Source organism: Bos mutus, chromosome 2 (genome assembly GCF_027580195.1).
Source record: "Bos mutus isolate GX-2022 chromosome 2, NWIPB_WYAK_1.1, whole genome shotgun sequence".
NCBI classification, from domain to species: domain Eukaryota; kingdom Metazoa; phylum Chordata; class Mammalia; order Artiodactyla; family Bovidae; genus Bos; species Bos mutus.
Window position 1 is genome coordinate 71,106,861 of NC_091618.1, and position 20,747 is coordinate 71,127,607.

Sequence of the window (20,747 nt, forward strand, 5' to 3'; positions counted from 1 at the left end):
AGGGATTGGGGGCAGGAGGAGAAGGGGATGACAGAGGATGAGATGGCTAGATGGCATCACCGACTCAATGGTCATGAGTTTGAATGAACTCCAGGAGTTGGTGATAGACAGGGAGGCCTGGCGTGCTGCAATTCATGGGGTCGCAAAGAGTTGGACACGACTGAGCAACTGAACTGAACTGAAGTAATAAGTTTTCATGATCATTAAATGAGCTAGTGCTTATGAAGTGCTAACAAAGCTGACACATGGTAATTACTCAGTAACTAGAGCCATTTTCCTCCATGAAGGGCAGGCTAGTGCATTTCATGAAGGTTTCATTTCTGCCTTTCTGTTTCTACACAAAACAATACTAAAAATAAAATACTTATAAACTACCAAAGAGCCAATGGTCATATATTTATTATTGTGTAAGCTGAGTGCCGAAGAATTGATGCTTTTGAACTGTGGTGTTGGAGAAGACTCTTGAGAGTCCCTTGGACTGCAAGGAGATCCAACCAGTCCATTCTGAAGGAGATCAGCCCTGGGTGTTCTTTGGAAGGAATGATGCTAAAGCTGAAACTCCAGTACTTTGGCCACCTCATGCGAAGAGTTGACTCACTGGAAAAGACTGATGCTGGGAGGGATTGGGGGCAGAAGGAGAAGGGGATGACAGAGGATGAGATGGCTGGATGGCATCACCAACTTGATGGGCGTGAGTTTGAGTGAAGTCCGGGAGTTGGTGATGGACAGGGAGGCTTAGTGTGCTGCAGTTCATGGGGTTGCAGAGAGTCAGACATGACTGAGCGACTGAACTGTACTGAACTGAAGCTAATATTCATGTTCAAATTTATATTGTATGAATTTATTATGCCAGTTAATACTAAATGAGTACTTAGTGCATGGTAAGAACTTAAGTTTCTTAAATAATGCCATTGAAAGTATTTTAATAGGACTGGGTCAGTTTTCTGGTTCCCTCAGAATTAAGACTTTTCTCTGGGGAATGTGACAGGCATGCTGGTACTCCATGTGAATACCATTGCGAGTTGGGACACTGTTAAATTTCCAGATGATGTCTACCGGAGTATGTAAGAAGTGTCTTAAGAACCTTATTCCTCCTTTTTCAGGGAACTGATGTCTCTAAAAGATCAAAGTTTGTTCTAACTGGAAAAATTTTAGCCAAAAGAAAAAAAAAAAAAAAGAAGAAGAAAGGCTGAGAGGGAGAGAGGAATAGCTGTGAATGAAAAGTGCTGAGCGCGGGGCCCTGAGAGACAGCAATATTCAGAGACAAAGAGAGGGAACATCCTCCCGACCATCTCCCCAGTCTGCTAAAAGCCAGGTAACTAGCAGTCACTATTCAGAATTCTGAACATCTTAGAAAGAGCAGTTTTGATAACACCCCAGGCTCTGCACTTTGCATTGTAAGTCTAAGTCCAGGAGAAGAAACTCTAAATTCAAGCTTGAAATCTTTTTCTCATTTCTTGTTCTGTGTATGATAAATGCCCTCCCTCACCTGAATTTTCTGACGGTTATAGACGTTCCCAGGTTTTTTACACTTCTGACATTACAAACTAAATTTATACAGATGAGAGAAAACTGACCTCCAAATATTCAGATTGAGGGCTTCCACACTCTTCACTTTTCTTTTAAATTAGTTTTTATTGGAGTATAGCTGCCTTACAATGTTCTGCTAGTTTTCAGGTGTGCATCAACGTGAATGTTATATTATACATATATCCACTCTTTTTTGGATTCTTTTCCCATAGAGGCCACTATAGAGTATTGAATAGAATTCCCTGTGCTACAGAGTGAGTTATCATTAGTTGTCTATGTTATACATAATACCAATAGTGTATGTATGTCAATCCCAATCTTGTTTTTCTTTAATATAAGGAAACTGTGAAAACAGCTATTCCAGATTCTTGACTTATACCGGTGTGCAAAGATGTTTATTCAAATCATGAAGAAATCTCTGTCATATGAGCCCACTTAGCAGATGCTAGTCATTCCAGTCACAGGAGTTATTTAACAATCTGGTAAAGAAACTCCTGGCATCTATGTGGAGACTTTCACTGAAGCTATGGTGCTTGAAATGTACCATAGCATTTTCTCTCTCTACTGTACCTCCTTCAATTTATAGCCAATTAGAGTTTTATGAGGCTATTGCATTGGATAGAGGAGGTCAATATATTACATTGCTATTTTTGAGCAGTAAATTTCCACAAAGCTAATGAGACTTCCAAAACTCATGGTCATTTATTCTGAGAGAATGCACCTCTCTCCCTATTCTCCAGAAGAAAACCTTCTCTTTGAGGTTTCATAGGGCGCTCAGTCTGGGGTGACTTGGCCGCATTCAGCCTGATTTGCACTGGACATTGACAAGTCTCTCCGAGCATCACAGCGATAGAGAATGTCTATAAAACTAATTGAAAATGTCTCAGTCAGTCTGAAGCATGGTCAGTTCCACTAGGCCAGGGCTCCCACTCCAACTTGATATAAATCTGTGAACTTGGTGGGCTCCACCAAAGCACAGAAGCAAACTGTCTTTGTCTCCCAAACTCCCTCCCATAATGTCCTCATCATCTGAGATCAAGTCATCATTCCACTCCTCTCTGGCTGTGTGACTTCTAGCAAGAAACTTAACCTTTTAGAGCCAACCTCTTCTGTGTAATGAGGAAGATAATATCTCCCTCTATGGCTTTGTGAGGTGTAAAAGAACAAGGGCTCAGCAAATGGGGGTTTCCTTCTAGGCCTCCCTCCCACCTTCCGCCTTCCTACCAGAAGAGGCTTTTTTTCTGGTTCCCTCTGATGCTGCAATGCCCCTGAAGGAGCCTTACCCTTTTCCTGAGGTTCTTTCCATCATGCCACGTGTAGGAGGAGCCGCTGGAATACTCGCTGCAGGTGCTGGAAAGAGACAGCTCACTGCTGCTGTAGCTGCTTCGAGGGCAGAGATGACCAGAGACGGCAATCCCCGTGCCAGGGCATTTCAAAGCAGGGGTTCCTGCTTTTGTGTTCAGCTGGCAGCCCTGAAAAAGCAGGACAGCTCTGAGCTAGGACTCTGCTTAGGGGAGAAGAAATATCAACTCAACATCATAATGAGGGAGGCATGGATATAGTACCGTGGTGAGAAACACAGACTTCGGGGTCGACAGACTAGGGGTTTGACTCTTGACTCTGCCTCAGACTAACATGTGTGGGAAATTATTTAATCTCTTAGAGCTACATCTCCTTTTCAAAAAGTGATAACGCTGCCTACCGTATAGGGTCTCTGCAAGGACCAAGTGAGGCTCTAGATGAGATGCATGCAGCACAAGATCCAGCTTAGAAGCAGGTGCTCAATTATTATGAGCTGCCATCAGCATTAGGCAGAACTGCGATTCATGGGGTCGCAAAGAGTTGGACACGACTGAGCGACTGAACTGAACTGATGACCATAGTAGTTTCTCATTTTATCCAGTCACACTGGTTAAAGGATCACATCAATATCAAGTCATGAATCTAATGTGAGAAAAGGAAGAACACAGAGCAACTTCTTTGGCTTAAGAGTTCATGGGCATGAGCCCTGGACTGGAAGTCTAGCAACCTGGTTCTCAGGCTATACGTGCCACCAGATATGAGATACAGAGCAAAGAAAACATTTAACTTCTGTGGATCTTAATGTCTTCCTGTGTAGGGTGGGCCAGTGCTACCAGATCACTCCTATGATCCGTATGGCTCTGATAACATCACTGTAAGTCTGGGATCAAATGCCCAGGAAATTATGTCCTGTAGTGAAACACCAAACGAAGGAGTCAGGAAGCTCTGCTGTGCAGATTCCAGGACTTTTCAGATCAGATCAGTTGGATGTTCAAATGATAAAGAGTTTCATATCAAACAGATCTGGGCCCCGCAAGAAGGATCCAGGCAGTTAAAATTCTAGTGGGTCTGCACAAGGCACAGGTGGCAAAGTCATAAACATCCCAGCACATCTTGACAGCCACATTACAGGGCCCTAATGTAACAGATGAAGCTCCACTAACTGGATGGGCTAAATTAATTTAGCATCCCGATCTCAAGAATGGAATCTCTCCATTACAGTCTCATTCCTGTCCCCTATCTAGAAAAGCTTTGTCTCAGAAACTCATGGATGGGGGAACCATCTGTCTTCGTGTCACTGGCAGAATGGCAAAGCCTCTTACTCATGCAGTTTATTGACACTTTATGGGAGCCTTTAGTACCTGAGTACTTATCACTGTTCTCCAAATGCAATTTCAACTGACGATGACTAAACACCAGTGTGGGGAAGGAAGGTGATGCTGTTCTGGGAGCCTTTGTGGTCAATAGGAAACCCCTGCATCAGTACAGAGGGCACGTTTAACCTGCTCTCTAATCAATATCCATAATGCTTAATAATGTTAGATTTTCAATATCAGGCATCTTCCTTGCTATTGATACTTCATTTTGGCTGCCTAATAATCTCTTAAAGTGGTCTGAAAACGCCATGGAATTTTACTACTCTATTTTTCCCCCTGAAATTTGGCTCTAAATATCACTGAAAGGAGAAAGTTGTCTTAAAATCCAGCTTTCAGCAATATCTATTGATTTATGAACTTATTTATTGCCAGATGCAATTTAGTTAAAGGGAGCTCATGTTTATGTCTCTATAGCTGCCCTCCACACATGGTCCCAGTGTCAGGAGCACAGGCTGAAGGTTTCAGCCACTGCACACATCTGGAACATGCCAGAAACAGACTTTCAGAAACGGCACATCACAATCCACTTCTACTTGTGTGCTTTCTTTCTTCTCCATCCCATTCTCTGATATTTTGTTACTTGAGTCAGTAGGGTGGTGGTTTTTATTTTGGATGACCTCTCCTCTGAGGCTTTCCCAAGGGCTCAAGCAGTAAAGGATCCACCTGCCAATGTAGGAGATGCGGATTCAATCCCTGAGTTGGGAAGATCCCCTGGAGGAGGCAATGGCAACCCACTCCAGTATTCTTGCCTGGAGAATCCCATGGGCAGAGGAGCTTGGTGGGCTACAGCTCATGGGGTCATAATGAGTGAGACACAACTGAGCAAGCGACTGAGCATGCACCTCTGTTCTGATGGTGGTGTCTACCATTCAAGGAAATATTATGTCTGTGTCTTTTGAGGCCATCAGATCTAAACTTCTCCAGCGGCCTTTCTCACACACTGCGCAGGTGTTAGTCACTGTTTGCGTTCTACTTTTCTCAACAGTACTGAAGCTTATATGTGATTTCCCTCTGTCTTTCCAACCTTTACCATTTCACCTCACCCATCACAATTATACCTATTCTTATAGCTCAATTCCCAGGCCTCTTTTTAACAAATATGCTTCTCTGCCCTGTTATCAACCCTGTGTGCACCTCTGACAGATGCTGGATTACGATGACAGGAAACTAGAACACAGAAGATGTGCTAGGAAAGAAAAGCATTGTTGTCTCTCCCTTGACCTTGAACCTGAGATGCCCTGACGTAACAGAGGGTACTGTGAGGAAGTGGGGAAGGCCCATCAATGTTATGTGGAGGCAGGCAGGGCTGGGGTAGTTATATAGAAAAGTGTCCCTAAGCCAGGCTTTTCATACTTTAATATTCACATGAGTCATCCCAGATCTTGTTAAATATAGATTTGATTTAGCAATTCTGAGGAGGGGTCTGAAATGTAGTATTGTAAGAAATTCCCAAATGTTTTGAGGCTGCTGTCCAGGGCCTGTGCTTTGAGTAGAAAGTCCTAGCCTAGGAAGAGCTTTGAGAGAGGATAACCTCTCATGTGAATTACCTGGTAGCAAGCTGTGTATCTCAGTCTGACCTGGGCTGTGCTGAGCAGGATGAAGGCAGGGGTCTGAGCCCTCCCTGGGAGCAGAGTACTGGAGAGAGGGTGTGTATAGTGGGCTGATTACAGAGTAATTCCTTGACAAGAAGACAAAAGGGCGAGTCCTCTCTACTGGGAAATTCTTCCACCTTTCCTGACCTTGGACAACTGATGTTGGAATTTAAGAAGGGACTCAGAATCTCTGACATCATGACTGAAAGTGAGCTCCTTTCTCCTGAGGTTTCTTCCCTCATTAGCACATGATTATCATCAGGATTATCTGCTCATTTATAAGGTCATTTATCAGGTTTAAATCCTGGCTCTCTCACTGGTTAACTCTTTGATTTTGGGAAAATTACTTAATTCTTCCGCACTTTAGTTTCCTTTTTTCTAACCGGAGATAATGAAAGCTCCAATCATATAAGATCAATGTGAAGAGTGATGGGCCTCTGGCAATCAGTAACCGTATGCTTCCCAGGTGGTGCTAGTAGTAAAGAATCCGCCTACCAGTGCAGGAGATGTACGAGACTTGGGTTCGATCCCTGGGCTGGGAAGATCTCCTGGAGGAGGACATGGCAATCCACCTCAGTATTCTTGCCTGGAGAATCCCATTGACAGAGGAGCCTGGCAGGCTACAGTCCATAGAGTCGCACAGAGTCAGACATGACTGAAGCCACTTAGCATGCAGGCCCTCATGCTTAATGACACTAAGTGATTATTAGTAACAATAAAGTTTAGTAACTTTTAGGTTTTGCTACTACTACTAAAAAGTTTTTTTTTTTAGTATGTGTGTGTCTTGGCTCTTCAACAAAATTGTACTTTACAGCCTCCCTAAGGGACTCTGTATTACCTTTAACATGCCATCATATATGATCTGTGATGAGAAAGTCCAAAGTGGGTGTACTTTGTTTCTGGGGATCACTGATGTGACCTGGACAGGCACACTAGCAGGTACTTATCTCAGCTCTCATTCTCCATCTCTGCCATGTTCTTCTGCGGCTGTGACATGGGGCCACATATTTTAGAATAGAAGACAGCCAGAGCAGCAGAGATCTCACTATGGCCCCAAATTCTCAGCAGGTACTGTGTTATGTACATGTCATATGTTATCTCATTTAATCCTCACGACGACTCTCAGAAATAGAACAGAAATATCATTCTTCTCATTTTCCAGATGGGGAACCTGAGGCACTGTTGAACTGACGCTTTAAAATCTTGTCCAAGGTCACCCAGTCAATACAAAGTTCTGATGTCAGGCCCAGGTCCCAGCCACTATGCTATAGCCCTAAGTAAGGCCCTTGACAATAAGCAGAACTCCTGGACATATACAGACTGCCAAGCATCCTCCTGAGAAGAGTTGTAATAGATAGTTATTATTAATAAAATTCTTGTTTGCCTAAAGATATATGTTGGTCTCCATTGCAACATTACCCTAATTATGTTGACTGAATTGATGAAGCACACTGTTTGCACTATTCAAAGTGTTTTTTTCCCCATAGTGTATTTTAGATTACCACCTTGAAGCACTCATATGCTCTAACATACTTATTATGTGAAATGCAATACAAAGTCCACAATTTTAGTTTTAAAAAAAGGAGAGAGACAGAGAATGAAGGCAATAATTTCTTGGATTAAAATTTGCAACTTAAAAAATTCCTGATCTTAAGGCCATCTTTTATACTGGATGGCATTAGGGTATTCAGGAATGTTTAAAGATGACAGTACTCCACTGACATGCAATTCCAATCTAACTTGAGAATATTCACTTTTGATATAGACTCTCCTACCTATACTTATAAATTTATACAGTAAACTAAAAGGCCAGTTATCCACAAATGTCCATCAGTCATTGTTTTAAGACTAACATTTTTCATTATATATTTGACTCTTGTATTTTTCAAGCTATCTTTTTTTTTTTTTTTTAATGTCAATGAGAGTTAAAAAACCACGCTGGTTAAAGTTTTGCAAAATAAGCACAAAGCTAACCCTAGCTAAAGAAAAAAAAGTACAGCCCATGAATTTTTAAAAGTTCATACATAATATATCATAAAAGTAAGATGAGTAATATGGGACATGGGCTTTAATAAAAAGCTCCTTGACCATTTCTCTGTGACTTTGAGATATAATCAATACCCAAAAAAGGTATCTTGGGGACAAGGCAAGATTTATAATATTTTTGCTGAGAGTGACATTTTCTACTTACTCTATCAGCTGGGGGATATGATGCTGAATTGCAGAGAACACAAGAAAGGAAAGTATTTTTATCTACCTGACAATGCTTCAAGGATGCGCTTTATGGTTCACTTGTGACATCATATTTGATGGAGGAAAATAACCACCTGAACAAGTGTTCTGAAGGCGACAGGGAAACTCACATGCATTTCAACATCAGTTCGTGAGTGCGTCAGACTCTGGCTTCCTTCCACATCTGAGAGTAAATCCCCGGATGAAAGATCTAAGATGCGTGAGTGAAGTTTCTGGGTAAAAACAGGCAGAAACTTTGAACAGTGTTGATTTAATTGTTTGTTTCAAAATCCTGCCTCAAACAGGTAAATCTCAAAAGAGTTGACATTTCTAGATTAGATAACACATATCCTAACCCAAAAAATGTTTATCTGAGTTTATTAGTGTTCTATATATACACATGTGCAAATTACAGCTTATAAACCATAATCACACGTTCACAGTCTGTCAATATGTGTTGGAAAATAAGTAGTAAGGAAAAAGAAATAGGAAGAAAAATGTGAATACCCCAATACACTTATTAGCCAGCATGAAAATTAACTTTTGATATTCACATTATGAAACACTCACCATGTTAACCTTATTATGTTGAGCAGTGGTTAAAATTTGAGCAAATAATTATAAAAATGACCTTATTTCTAAACAGCATTGATCTTGTGAAATCTTCCCTTGCACACATTTCAACTCAAAGTCATTAAAGTCATCTGTTAGGAACAATTAATGTGAATAGAAAATAATTGCATCAGGGATCTGGGGACTTGGAGGGTTTCATGCATTAATATTCACATGCTATTCGATTATATACTCAATTCTTTATTTCAGTTTTGCTTGGGTGGCCTCCTAAACCAGGGACATTTCACTATATTAATCTTTATCCTAATTACTAAGGCTTTTCTGTGGACATTAAATTTGATCTGTTTAATTGCAAATACAATAAAACTTGTGATTTATGTTTCATGTTTCTGCTAGGCTGATGACATTTTTAAAATGGTACTTGCAGCCTGGTTTGTCTTGGTTACAACTTTTGTGACTTCAGACACTAAAAAATCGAATTGAGTAAGTAAATAATGTGACTGAGATGGCTCCCTCACCTCTGAAAAGTTTTTCTATTCCTTTGTCTCCCAGGAAAGGCCTTGCTGCATGCTGATGTTGATCTGGGAAATGACTGATCTCTGCCATTAATTCCTGCTAGGATCATCTTAGCCTGCAGGGGTTGCCGGACAGTCACGTTGTCCCAGCAGATCCATCATGTTGTCAGCAAGGACATAAATGCCTCTCAAATGAGGCCTGTTTTACTCTGTTTCCCATTTGACTTTCTTCAGGTTCAACTCTTGTGAAAGCCCTCCGTACGTGGTTAGTTGGGAGGTTCGTGGTGGTTCGGTTGCTAGTCATGTCCAACACTCGCGATCCCACAGAATATAGCCCGCAAGTCTCCTTTGTTCATGGGATTTCCGAGGCAAGAATACCAGAATGGGCTGCCATTTCCTTCTCCAGGAGATCTTCCTGACCCAGGGTTCAAACCTACGTCTCCTGCATTACAGGTGGATTCTTTATTGCTGAGCTTGGTTAGTTAGTCACAACAAATTCCATTCAGCTCTCAGGATGAGCATGGTGGTAGGGCTGTGCTGCATCCAACTGCAAGAATAAAGGCATTTTTTTTTCCTGCTATGGGTCAGTTCTCCTTATCAGTGGAGTCTCAAACCATTTACTTCAGACTTATACTTTTGCTTCTCTCAACCTGTGTTTGTGGAGTTTTTTCACCAAAAATGACATAAATAACTGGTTGTTCATTATTTTGAAAATGCTAGTTTCTCCAAGAAAGTTAAGACATAGGTAAGTAGAACCAGGATGTTGTTTCTGCACAATTTCTATAATGCTTATCTCAAGCATTCTCTAGAGTATGAGTTCCCTGGGACCAAAGATCCTTTAAGACCCAAGACTTGTCACAATGTGAATGCTCAGTAAGTAACTGACTGAGGCTTCTTACAGCCCATAAAGAAGGAGCTGTCTATATTTTCTCCACCCAAATCTGGGTTTTAAGGACTGAGAGAGTGCCAAAAAAATGATAACATTCTGACTTAAGAACACATTTATCATTATGCAAAGAGTCCAAGAAGTTATGGGAAATGGCATTCAACAAAAGAAATGATGATTTTGAGTGGTATATCATGTGATTTGGGGGAAGAGTCCTTATAGATTAGATATCTGACTTCTTATTTGGTTAATGGTTATATTTCATTCCTTTTTACCAGATATATGATGCCATCGTTTTGCATTCAGCATGAGTATGTGTATATATAAACTCATCGTCCTAAATGATGTTATATTTTATTTTTATCCAAGTGGTCAGGTTTCCCCAGGTGGCTCAGTGGTAAAGAATCTGCCTGCCAATGCAGGAGATGGAGGTTTGATTTCTGGGTTGGGAAGGTCCTCTGGAGGAGAAAATGGCAACCTACTTCAGTATACTTGCCTGTAAAATCCCATGGACAGAGGAGCCTGGCGGGCTGCAGTCTCTGGGGTCATGAAGAGTTGGACTAAGCGACTGAGCATAGTCAGTTTTCTCCACTGAAATACGTAGAGTCATGAGGGAGAGGAGAAAGATCCTAGAGCAAGGGGACTTGAGTTTTAGTCCCAAGGTACAGGTTTTACCAGATCTGGGGATGTAACTGAATCTTTTTGTCTCAGATTACTTGCCAGCCACAAAGGGATGGAAGAAGCTACTTAACCTACCTCTCAGGTAGGGAAAGGTACTGGGATAGTCAGAAAGGATAATAAATAAGACAGCATGGTGAAATTTAGAGTCTTCTATCAATTAACTGTCATAACTGATAATTGGTAATTTCTTAAATGTTAAGATACAAATGAATAATTTACTGTTATAGTTTCCACATATGTAGGGAAAATAAAAATTGACTTAGATGAAAACAAAATCTACTTCTGTGTTAAGACTATAGGTAAGAAAATGAGAGGTAAAGATCATCCTTTCACATACACACATTCTTCATGGTTAAATTACCACAAAAGCTCGCCAGCCCACAGGTGTTATACTTCTTATAATACGAATTTTTATGAAAGGTTTATATATATATAATAAATCATCAAAGGAGGAGAGAGAATATCACTATTCAAACTGGGACTGTGATATTATCTGGCCATAATTCAGATCTCAGGGAAAAGTAGGTAAAATGTATACATAGGGAACTCAAAGTCAGAAATACGTATTCATATATATATATATATATATATATATGGATTTTCAGCTTCATGGAGAAGAGGCTACTTTGTGTCACTATCCATGGGGAGGGGTGAGGATCTGTGAGACAAGTGGTGGTGCGGCTCAGTCCACAGTCAGAGTGCATGCTCACACCAGAGTGAAGAGACCAAGGTCAGCTTTGGGTACCCAGGAATGCCAGAGCAGCCAGGGTCAGAAATACATGCCGCGTTAATGATTTTTTGGTGGGTTACTCTGCCTTCAGTCAGTCAGCTGTATTTTCTATTTTACAGTTTTGAATCTGTAACTCAAGGCTGAGAAAGGCTGCACTCAAGGCCAGCTGTCCATTATCCGGCAGGATGGAGGTGGAGTGGCCCCTTCACGGTACCAAGGCTGGCTCCACAGCTCTCCAGCTAATAAAGGCAGCAGAGACTAGGAATGATGCACACGCGGCCTTTCAGAATGGGGCTGGAGGGCCACTTTGCCATTTTCTGTCTCTTCTCACTCATTGAGGTGCAGATCTTCAGATGCTTAGTGATGGCTTGTGGCATTTAACAGAATTCTACCTGTGGGTTTTTGCTCAGTACTGAGATGATGTCTCAACAGGAATGTAGTGATTGCTGAGGCCAGGGAAACACTGAGTCCTTATTCAGTGCTACAAGGTGAGGTTAAAAAGTAGATTATCTGAGAAATGTGAGTAACATGGGAAACCATGCAGGAAAAAACAAGCAAAATAGGGTTCTGAGCAGCTTTTGTATTTACTGATGTAGTCCCTGAAGTTTGAAAAGGAACATGTAATTTTTTTTTTTTTCACTTCAAGATGTCAGATGTAAAGAGGAACATACAAAACAGATCATTTAACCATTGTTCCCTTATCTTTATTCAGATTTGGTAAGAGAATTAATCTGATACCATAATCATCCATATAATTATTCTCCTTTTCAACTAAGAAAACCAAATACCTATAAAAAGGAAATTATGAGAGTGAATATGGTATATATCTGATTAATGGACTCTACCACCATGAGTAATTTAGGTTCAGCAACAAAAGGTAGATATGAATTTGTGTTTTTAATCTGATCTGCTTCAATTCTCTTGATTTACTCAGCCTTGGTAAATGCTCTAGTAGTGATATCCTGAATTCTACCCTGTCCTGTTTTATATTCTCTAGAGTTCTTTCTCTCCTTGTGGAAAAGGTCTCTTAGTCAAAGGAAATGGCTCCTCCGCCCACAATTCTTGAATTCCTGTTTTATTTATGAAGTGAGGTCTGCTATTGCCAAATGATCCAGAGCTAAAGCTTCTTTACTCACTGTATTTTCCTGAATTCTATTATGTATTTCTAAAGTACTCTACCAACATTAGAAGGTATTTTTCTACTTTCCAAACATTTCATAGCAGGATATTTAGAGGAGGAGTGGAAGAATTTCTTGGGATTTGCCCACTCGCCATTGGTATCTTTGGTCATTCAGCACCCTCTCCAAGAGACACAATACCAGCAGCTGCCCCTGGTCACTGCTTGTGTCAGAGCTTATGCTCCCTTGCTCCTGCTCACTCCCTGTGGAGTGTGGCTGCTCCTACTCTCTTGTGAGTTGGGTGCTTATTTGTACTTGGCATTAAGTCAGGCTTCTCCGATGGCTCAGTGGTCAAGAATCTACCTGCAATGCAGGAGACTCAGATTTGATCCCTGGGTCGGGAAGATCCCCTGGAGGAGGGCATGGCAATTCACTCCAGTATTCTTGCCTCGAAAATCCCATGGACATAGGAGGCTGATGGGCTAGAGTCCATACAGTTGCAAAGAGCTGGACATGACTGAAGCGACTGAGCATGCAAGAGTGCTCCCTCACAGATCTATTTGTTGTAGGAAAAGTGGAACACCAGAAGACAGTCATGTCTCAAGTATTGTGTGAGCCCCTGGGACAGCTGCCAAGTGAGGGTCCTTGGCTTCATGCAGGAAAGAATTCAAGAACGAGTCATAGTAAAGTGAAATCAGGTTTATTTAGAGAGATATATATTCCAAAAACAGAGTGTGGGCTGTCTCAGAAGACAAGAGATTGCACCATAATATAGGGTGGTTAGTTTTCACGAGCTGGGTAATTTCACAGGCTAAAGAGTGGGAGGATTATTACAACTATTTCGGGAAAGGAGTGGAATTTCCAAGAATTGGGGTGTTACCCACTTTTTGGTTTATATGGTCAGCCTCAGAACTGTCCCATGTCTCATGTACATCATGAGAATTGCTGGGCTGGATGAAGCACAAGCTGGAATCAAGATTGCTGGGAGAAATACCAATAACCTCAGATATGCAGATGACACCACCCTTACAGCAGAAAGAGAACTAAAGATCCTCTTGATGAAAGTGAAAGAGGAAAGTGAAACAGTTGACTTAAAACTCTACATTCAGAAAACTAAGATCATGGCATCAGGTCCCATCACTTCATGGCAAATAGATAGGGAAATAATGGAAATAGTGACAGACTTTATTTTGGGGGCTCCAAAGTCACTGCAGGTGGTGACTGCAGCCATGAAATTAAAAGATGCTTGCTCCTTGGAAGAAAAGTTATGACCAACCAAGACAACATATTAAAAAGCAGAGACATTCCTTTGCCAACAAAGGTCCATCTAGTCAAGGCTATGGTTTTTCCAGTGGTCATGTATGGATGTGAGAGTTGGACTATAAAGAAAGCTGAGTGCCGAAGAATTGATGCTTTTGAACTGTGGTGCTGGAGAAGACTCTTGAGAGTTCCTTTGACTGCAAGAAGATTCAACCATTCCATCCTAAAGGAAATCAGTCCTGAATATTCATTGGAAGGACTGATGCTAAAGCTGAAACTCCAATACTTTGGCCACCTGATGCGAAGAACTGACTCATTGGAAAAGACCCTGATGCTGGGAAAGATTGAAGGCAGGAGGAGAAGGGGATGACAGAGGATAAGATGGTTGGATGGCATCAACAACTCAATGGACATGAATCTGAATAAGCTCTGGGAGTTGGTGATGGACAGGGAAGCCTGGCATACTGCAGTCCATGGAGTTGGGACACGACTGAGCGACAGAACTGAACTGAACTGAATGGTCTAACTAGAGCCTAATGAGCCTGATGAGGCTTAAGGTCAACTAGAAGTAAAATCTTCCACCATCTTGGGCCTAGTAGGTTCTGTTTTGCTGTTGTTTGTTTATTTATTTATTTGCTCTGTGTGTGTTTTTTAAATCATATCCTATTCTTAATGGTTGTGTCATTCTTTTGATGGCTGTACCCTGCCACCTTCCTTCCTGTCTCATAATGTCCTGAATCTTAGGCTGATTTCTTGGATGAGGAACTTACTGCTTCTTCAGCTGTGGCTTTGTTTTCGAATTGTCCTGCTTCCACCTTGGACAGCTGATCTCGGCTCACAGCTTCCAGGGAGCTTCCTAGAGCCCTATTCCTGCTCCTTCAACTCAGCCCTAGGCTGGTCCCAGGTGGTGTGTTTCATCTCCTTTAATCCCAACACAAGGGAAGCAAGTTTGGAGTGTGTAATTATGAAATCCTCTGAGCATCTTCAGATTTTGCCAATTCCATACTTTTCCTGTGATGAAAGTTAAACCTTGGCTATCCACTGTTACAGGGGTGGAAAACATGTGTGGTGGATTTGGTATATGTTTAAGAGACTTGTTCTAAATACGGCTTGAATTAGACATCACCAAGTGAAAAGCCTTGTTCCTTCTGTTGAGTAATAAAGTGATTTTCACAGATACGCACAAGGCTGAAAGGAGGTCCAAGGAAATCTCCTAAAATGACTTGAAGCCTGATAAAGATAATTTTCTCTGGAAGCTTTATTCATCAAATGACCAGTCAAAAACCCCAAGTTTTATCTTACTCACACACTAGATTTACATTTTTACTTATATTTTGCCACACTCAGAAATGTAATTTTTCATCAGCCCTTCCAAATCCAATCAAGAGATATTGTGGCAGACACTTGGTTCACATTTCAGAGGTTTCATTCCATTCCATTAAGAATTTATCATAAAACTGAATATTATATAACTGTGTATTACATAACTGAGTATTATATGGTCCTTTCTTAAATTCACAAAAATTTGAGCCTAGGACAAATGTTTTTAGATAAAAGCTAATGTTTAATTACTTATGTCATTATTTCCATTTGGGGATACAAAGATAAAACATCCTAACTATTTGCATTCAGTCATCCTGCTGATGCCAGAGCATGCCTTTTGAATATTCTCTTAAAGGTCCTTTAAAATATATGTCCATCAAAATTTGATCTCATTTCAGAGTCTAAAATTTTTATAGCTATTTTTTTTTTAGCCATCTACAACAGTCCTTGCTGCAATTATTATTTTCCATGACAACTTTCAGATTTTCCTCACATAACCATTTTTCTGTGCCCTGAGTGCATTCTGTTTCACTCTGGATGGTGCTTCTGCAAATGACATGGTTCTACATCCTCTTTTCTACTTCTCTGGGATCCAAGGTTATAAAATGTTTTGAAACAATTATTTCAAAGCTATATTCAAAACCTTCTTCAAGGGTCCCTGCTACCATGACAACCTAATTACCCAGTGGCTGCCTTAGGAAGCATTTCGTTTGGTGACTAGGAAGTTTATTTGGGGCTTCTGCAGCTTAGACTGATGACTGCTAAGTTGCTTCAGTCATTTCCAACTCTGTGAAACCCCAGAGACGGCAGCCCACCAGGCTCCCCAGTCTCTGGGATTCTCCAGGCAAGAGCACTGGAGTGGGTTGCCATTTCCTTCTCCAATGCATGAAAGTAAAAAGTGAAAGTGAAGTCGCTCAGTCGTGTCTGACTCCTAGCGACCCCATGGACCGCGGCCTACCCAGGCTCCTCCATCCATGGGATTTCCCAGGCAAGAGTACTGGAGTGGGTTGCCATTGCCTTCTCCTGAAATTCCATGAAGAGTGCCCTGAGGTCCTGCTGGGAGAAGACCAATGAGATGTGGATTAGGATGTAAACAGCAAACCTTGCCCTGAGGAGTCTCCACTCTAATTAGTCCAACAAGAAGCATTTACGAAGCATCTACTATGTGAGAGTCCTAACTAAGAACCATGAACAGACTTCAGGAAGCTCATTAGTGTAATCTATAATGTGAATGAGGAGCCTGGACACACAGATGAGAAAAAAACAACACAGAAGCATTTTTAAGGTAGAATATACAAGAGAGATGCAGGAAGAGTAAGATAGAGGCAGAAGTGGAGGTGAGAGTAGGGGTCAGAGTGGCAACACGGTTAAATACGTGCTGTTGTGCTATGGGCTGTGCTCAGTTGCTCAATTGCATCCCAACTCTGTGTGACCCCAGGGACTGTAGCCCACCAGGCTCCTTTGTCTGTGGAAACTTCTAGGCAAGAATACTGGAGTGGATAGCTATTTAGACCCAGGGATCTAACCCACATCTCTTGCGTCTCCTGCATTGGCTGCCAGATTCTTTATCATTAGTGCCACCTGGGAAGCCCTATAAATAAGAAAATATTCTGTGCAAAAAAGGTTTAGGCCACAGGTGCTTATATCTTCCTGTCAAGCTCGCAAATTGCTTGGTCTCTTTACATAAAACAAACAAGAAGGAATCATAAGTATTTAATATGTAACAGCTAAGTGACAAATGTTCGGAAACAGGATGCAGGGTGAGTGATGGGATCAGAGCACTCAGACCTGGAAAGAGCCAGTTCCTAACAGTGATTCACACCTGCCTCCCAACCCTAAAACTCTCTGAAACTTCACTTTTGTCTTTTTCTGTGACTCTGATCTAAGAGAGGAAGTGATTTAGCACAGTCTGAGCCTATTCTGGGATCTAAGAAATACAGAAGTGTCTTGAAATTTCCATTTTTATCACTAATTACTTTAACAGGTACTTTTAATAAGTGCTTTGCAATTGCCCCTGCTGTTTTGTAAAATTATCCACACTGCATTTTACATTTTTAATCAAGCTTTATTTTTGAAAAATCTCCTGGATTCTGAAGCTTTTTGACTTTTACATGTGGGGGGAAAATTTTTTTCCTCTGATTTCACAGAACTAAAGGAATTAGGGAGAAAAACAACTTGACCTTCTATTTTTGCCAGACTTAATAGAAACTGCACTGGTGGTCACTAGAGTCCAATACTCTGTTTATTAGAAGAAACGATTCACCTCCTGCCCTGTGAGGGAAAGGGATGCTGAGTGAAGTCCCTTCCGGATCTTATCTCATGAATCCTCACACTGCTGTACGGAAAAAGGTAAGTTCTTAATTTTTAAGGATGAAGAACTCAAACAACCAAAGCTAAGGACGGTATCCAGAGTCACAAGGATATACTACAGTAAGCGGCAAAAGCAGGATTGTCTTCCAGGTCTGCCTTACTATTGAGTTCAAACTCTACCCTATTCTGTTTGCTTATCCCCTCAAGTAAGGAAACAGCCTCATAGGTATCTTCTGCAGGATGAGTTGCTTCAGTTCAGTTCAGTTCATTTGCTCAGTCGTGTCCAACTCTTTGCGACCCCATGGACTGCAGCACGCCAGGCCTCCCTGTCCATCACCAACTCCCGGAATTTACTCAAACTCGTGTCATGAGTTACTTATTTCTGTCTAAATTCTAAGCCCTTAATTTACGCTATTCCCATTAAGTGAACGCTGTTGTCTTGGGAATTTTCTTGCCAAGATCTATTCTCAGAGGCAGATAATAATTAAAAAAGAAGTATTCATAACAACAACAGTAACTATAGCTGTGACAACTGATTGAGCTTTTTTTAGCACTAAGTATCTATTTTCACAAATTTTATCATTGTAAATCCTTATTGCAATTCACAGTAAAGACTATACTTATCCCCATTTACAGATGAAGAAATGGTGGTTCAGAGCTAAAATTATTTTCTAAGGTCATATAACTCATACTTAAATCTTAGGCAGTTTGACTGCAGAGTTCAGACTCTTAACTCTACAATTAAATCTGGTTAATGATAGTTTTGTGGAAACAACTTATTAAAATAACTATTTAAATTAATTAGACAAGACAATTACACAGAATTAAAAACAGAAATAACTCTAAGTACAATGTCACAGCTTCACTTACTATACTGAAACATTAATTATTAATTTATTAAAAATGTACTTTATGAGTATTAATATTATTGATAATATTTTTGGTATTGGTGATGTTTCCTTCTTACATTCTTTTCAGGAAAACACAATTTGTACATGAATATTTGGAGCTAACTAAAAAGTAAAACTAAGGAAAAAATAGCAAGGATTTATAGAGTGCTCACTACATGTCTTGCTAAGGCAAAAAAAAAGTCAAGTTGCTATTTTTTCCTTATTTAATCCTAGGATCATCTAACAAGGGAGAATCTATGAGTTCCACTTTTCAGATGAATAAACTGAGGAACAACAGGAGTTAAAGAACAGATCAGATCAGGGATTTGAACCTGGAAAGAGACTTCCGGGTCCCTCATGACGTCTTTTGCTACTATGTTCTCTTATTCAGGGTATGATCATGAACAAATGCAGCCTCTGGAACACGGTGCTTGTGGGACAAGCCACTGCACCCCCAGTGCCACGTGCCATGGGAATCTCAGCAAAGGGCTCTAGGAGGGCTCCTCCCAGGAAGAAATAGCTAAGTTGAGATTTTATGAACAAGAAATGATGACTCTTTGGGCGACACCTACACAAAAGGTCCAGAGATGAGGGAGAGTGACATATTCCTGCATTCAGCTTAGCAAGACCACAGAGGCAGACTTGAGGAGGAGCACGGTGAATGGGACATCTCAGTAATGAGGCACCTGTGGCAGGTCACATGGCGTGAGCAAGTAGAGGAGCCGGGATTTGAACCCGTCACTCTATGAAACACGTGCTTTCTCTCCTCTTCCTTTGCCCACCACACATTTTTCCCTAATGCTGAATATGGCTGCTGGCCTCCATGACCCCTGTCCATGTAAACAAGGCCTGGAAGAAGACACTAGAAGGGTCCAGAGGAAATGTGGACACAGAAGGCACACACAGCTTATAGCCTTCTCATCAAGCTTCTTCCTAAAAGGGCTGCCAAGGAGTTTCACCCAGGATCCTCACTCATGCTGCATGCTAGGGCTGTCCTAAGAGCTGCCTGTGCTCCAGAGACCTCTAGGCACTAATTCTGAAGACCTAGAGTGACTCCTCCTATGACGCCAAAATAGTCCATGCAGCATCCAGGCTGCCAGCAGGAAACCAGACCTGGGCCCTGCTCTGTTCTTGCAATCACTATGAGGGGATATTAACATCAAACGATTATTGCTTGACCATAGAGGAGACTCTTCTAGAAAAGGAAAATGTCTTGTCAGTGTTTGGAAGAACCAAAAAAAAAAAAACCCCAATCATGAGGAATTATTTATCAGATGGGTGCCGCCCTACATTATTAAAGGAAAAATGAGAACAAATGAAAAGCAGAGTTTTGGAGATTACATAACCATTGGGACCTTCACAGGCAGCAAGAGTCACTCTCACAATATTTCCCTGCAGGGGGGCTGGGGTAAGACACAGATCAGAGTGGATGAAGACGATTTCTGTGATGAGCCCTCCTCTGCATTTTATAGCTCTAGGCCCTGACTCTAATGGGACAAATTGCTGGAGTCCCATTCAGTTTATAACATTTGTGAAGACATATCAAGTAGGGCAGTTTCTGGCTGAATGTTACGCGAAGGCCCATAGTCTCAGCTGACCTTTGGTAGTTAATATTCAGTTGTAGATTATCAGGGTCTCAGACTCATGACTTTATTTGGCCTTATAGGTTTTGTAATGGCACCCCACTCCAGTACTCTTGCCTGGAGAATCCCATGGACAGAGAAGTCTGGTGGGCTGCAGTCCATGGGGTTGCTAAGAGTTGGACACGACTGAGCAACTTCACTTTCACGTTTCACTTTCATGCATTGGAGAAGGAAATGGCAACCCACTCCAGTGATCTTGCCTGGAGAATCCCAGGGACGGCGGAGCCTGGTGGGCTGCCGTCTATGGGGTCACACACAGTCGGACACGACTGAAGTGACTTAGCAGCAGCAGCTACATATCTGAGACAGAATTTCCCTGGAGCTACATCCCCACAGCAGTTTTTTTTTTTTTTTAACCCACTGTTACTCTACCCCAAGGTAAGAAATGCCTCACGGTATTATAAACAAGCAGTTGAAAATTGTTATTTATGTGGCTTCCTAATAGCAATTTGAAATATAGCACATAAAATTACTAGCTTACAATATTGTTCAATATTAACAGTGGGAAGGGTAATATGTAAAACAGACATTAAAGGATTAGCTGTAAAATACATTTCACTGAGCTAAATTATTTCTTGGCAAATGGCAGTTTCCAGCTATTACATAGGATTTATCAAGTCAAGTGGATTTATTTTTATTTTTCTGTTAGTTTGTTAAATATATTCTCTATTTAAATTTCAATTTTGTGTGTGTGTGTGTACTTCAAGAAAATTAGGAGAAGCTGTTAAAAACAAAAATCTGAGATAGAAATGACATCAAAATTGTTTCTTGGTTTCCCCAGCAAAT

The 20,747-nt window shown here is 41.1% G+C and overlaps 1 protein-coding gene across 1 annotated transcript in view; it reads right to left on the bottom strand.

Moving 5' to 3' along the window:
• NCKAP5 (NCK associated protein 5) overlaps positions 1 to 20,747 on the bottom strand; it is a 1,094,443-nt gene that overhangs the window by 145,119 nt on the left and 928,577 nt on the right. Inside the window, 2 exon segments of the mRNA XM_070389536.1 lie at positions 2,814 to 3,002; positions 8,164 to 8,265. Of these exon segments, the coding sequence (XP_070245637.1) occupies positions 2,814 to 3,002; positions 8,164 to 8,265 (291 nt within the window).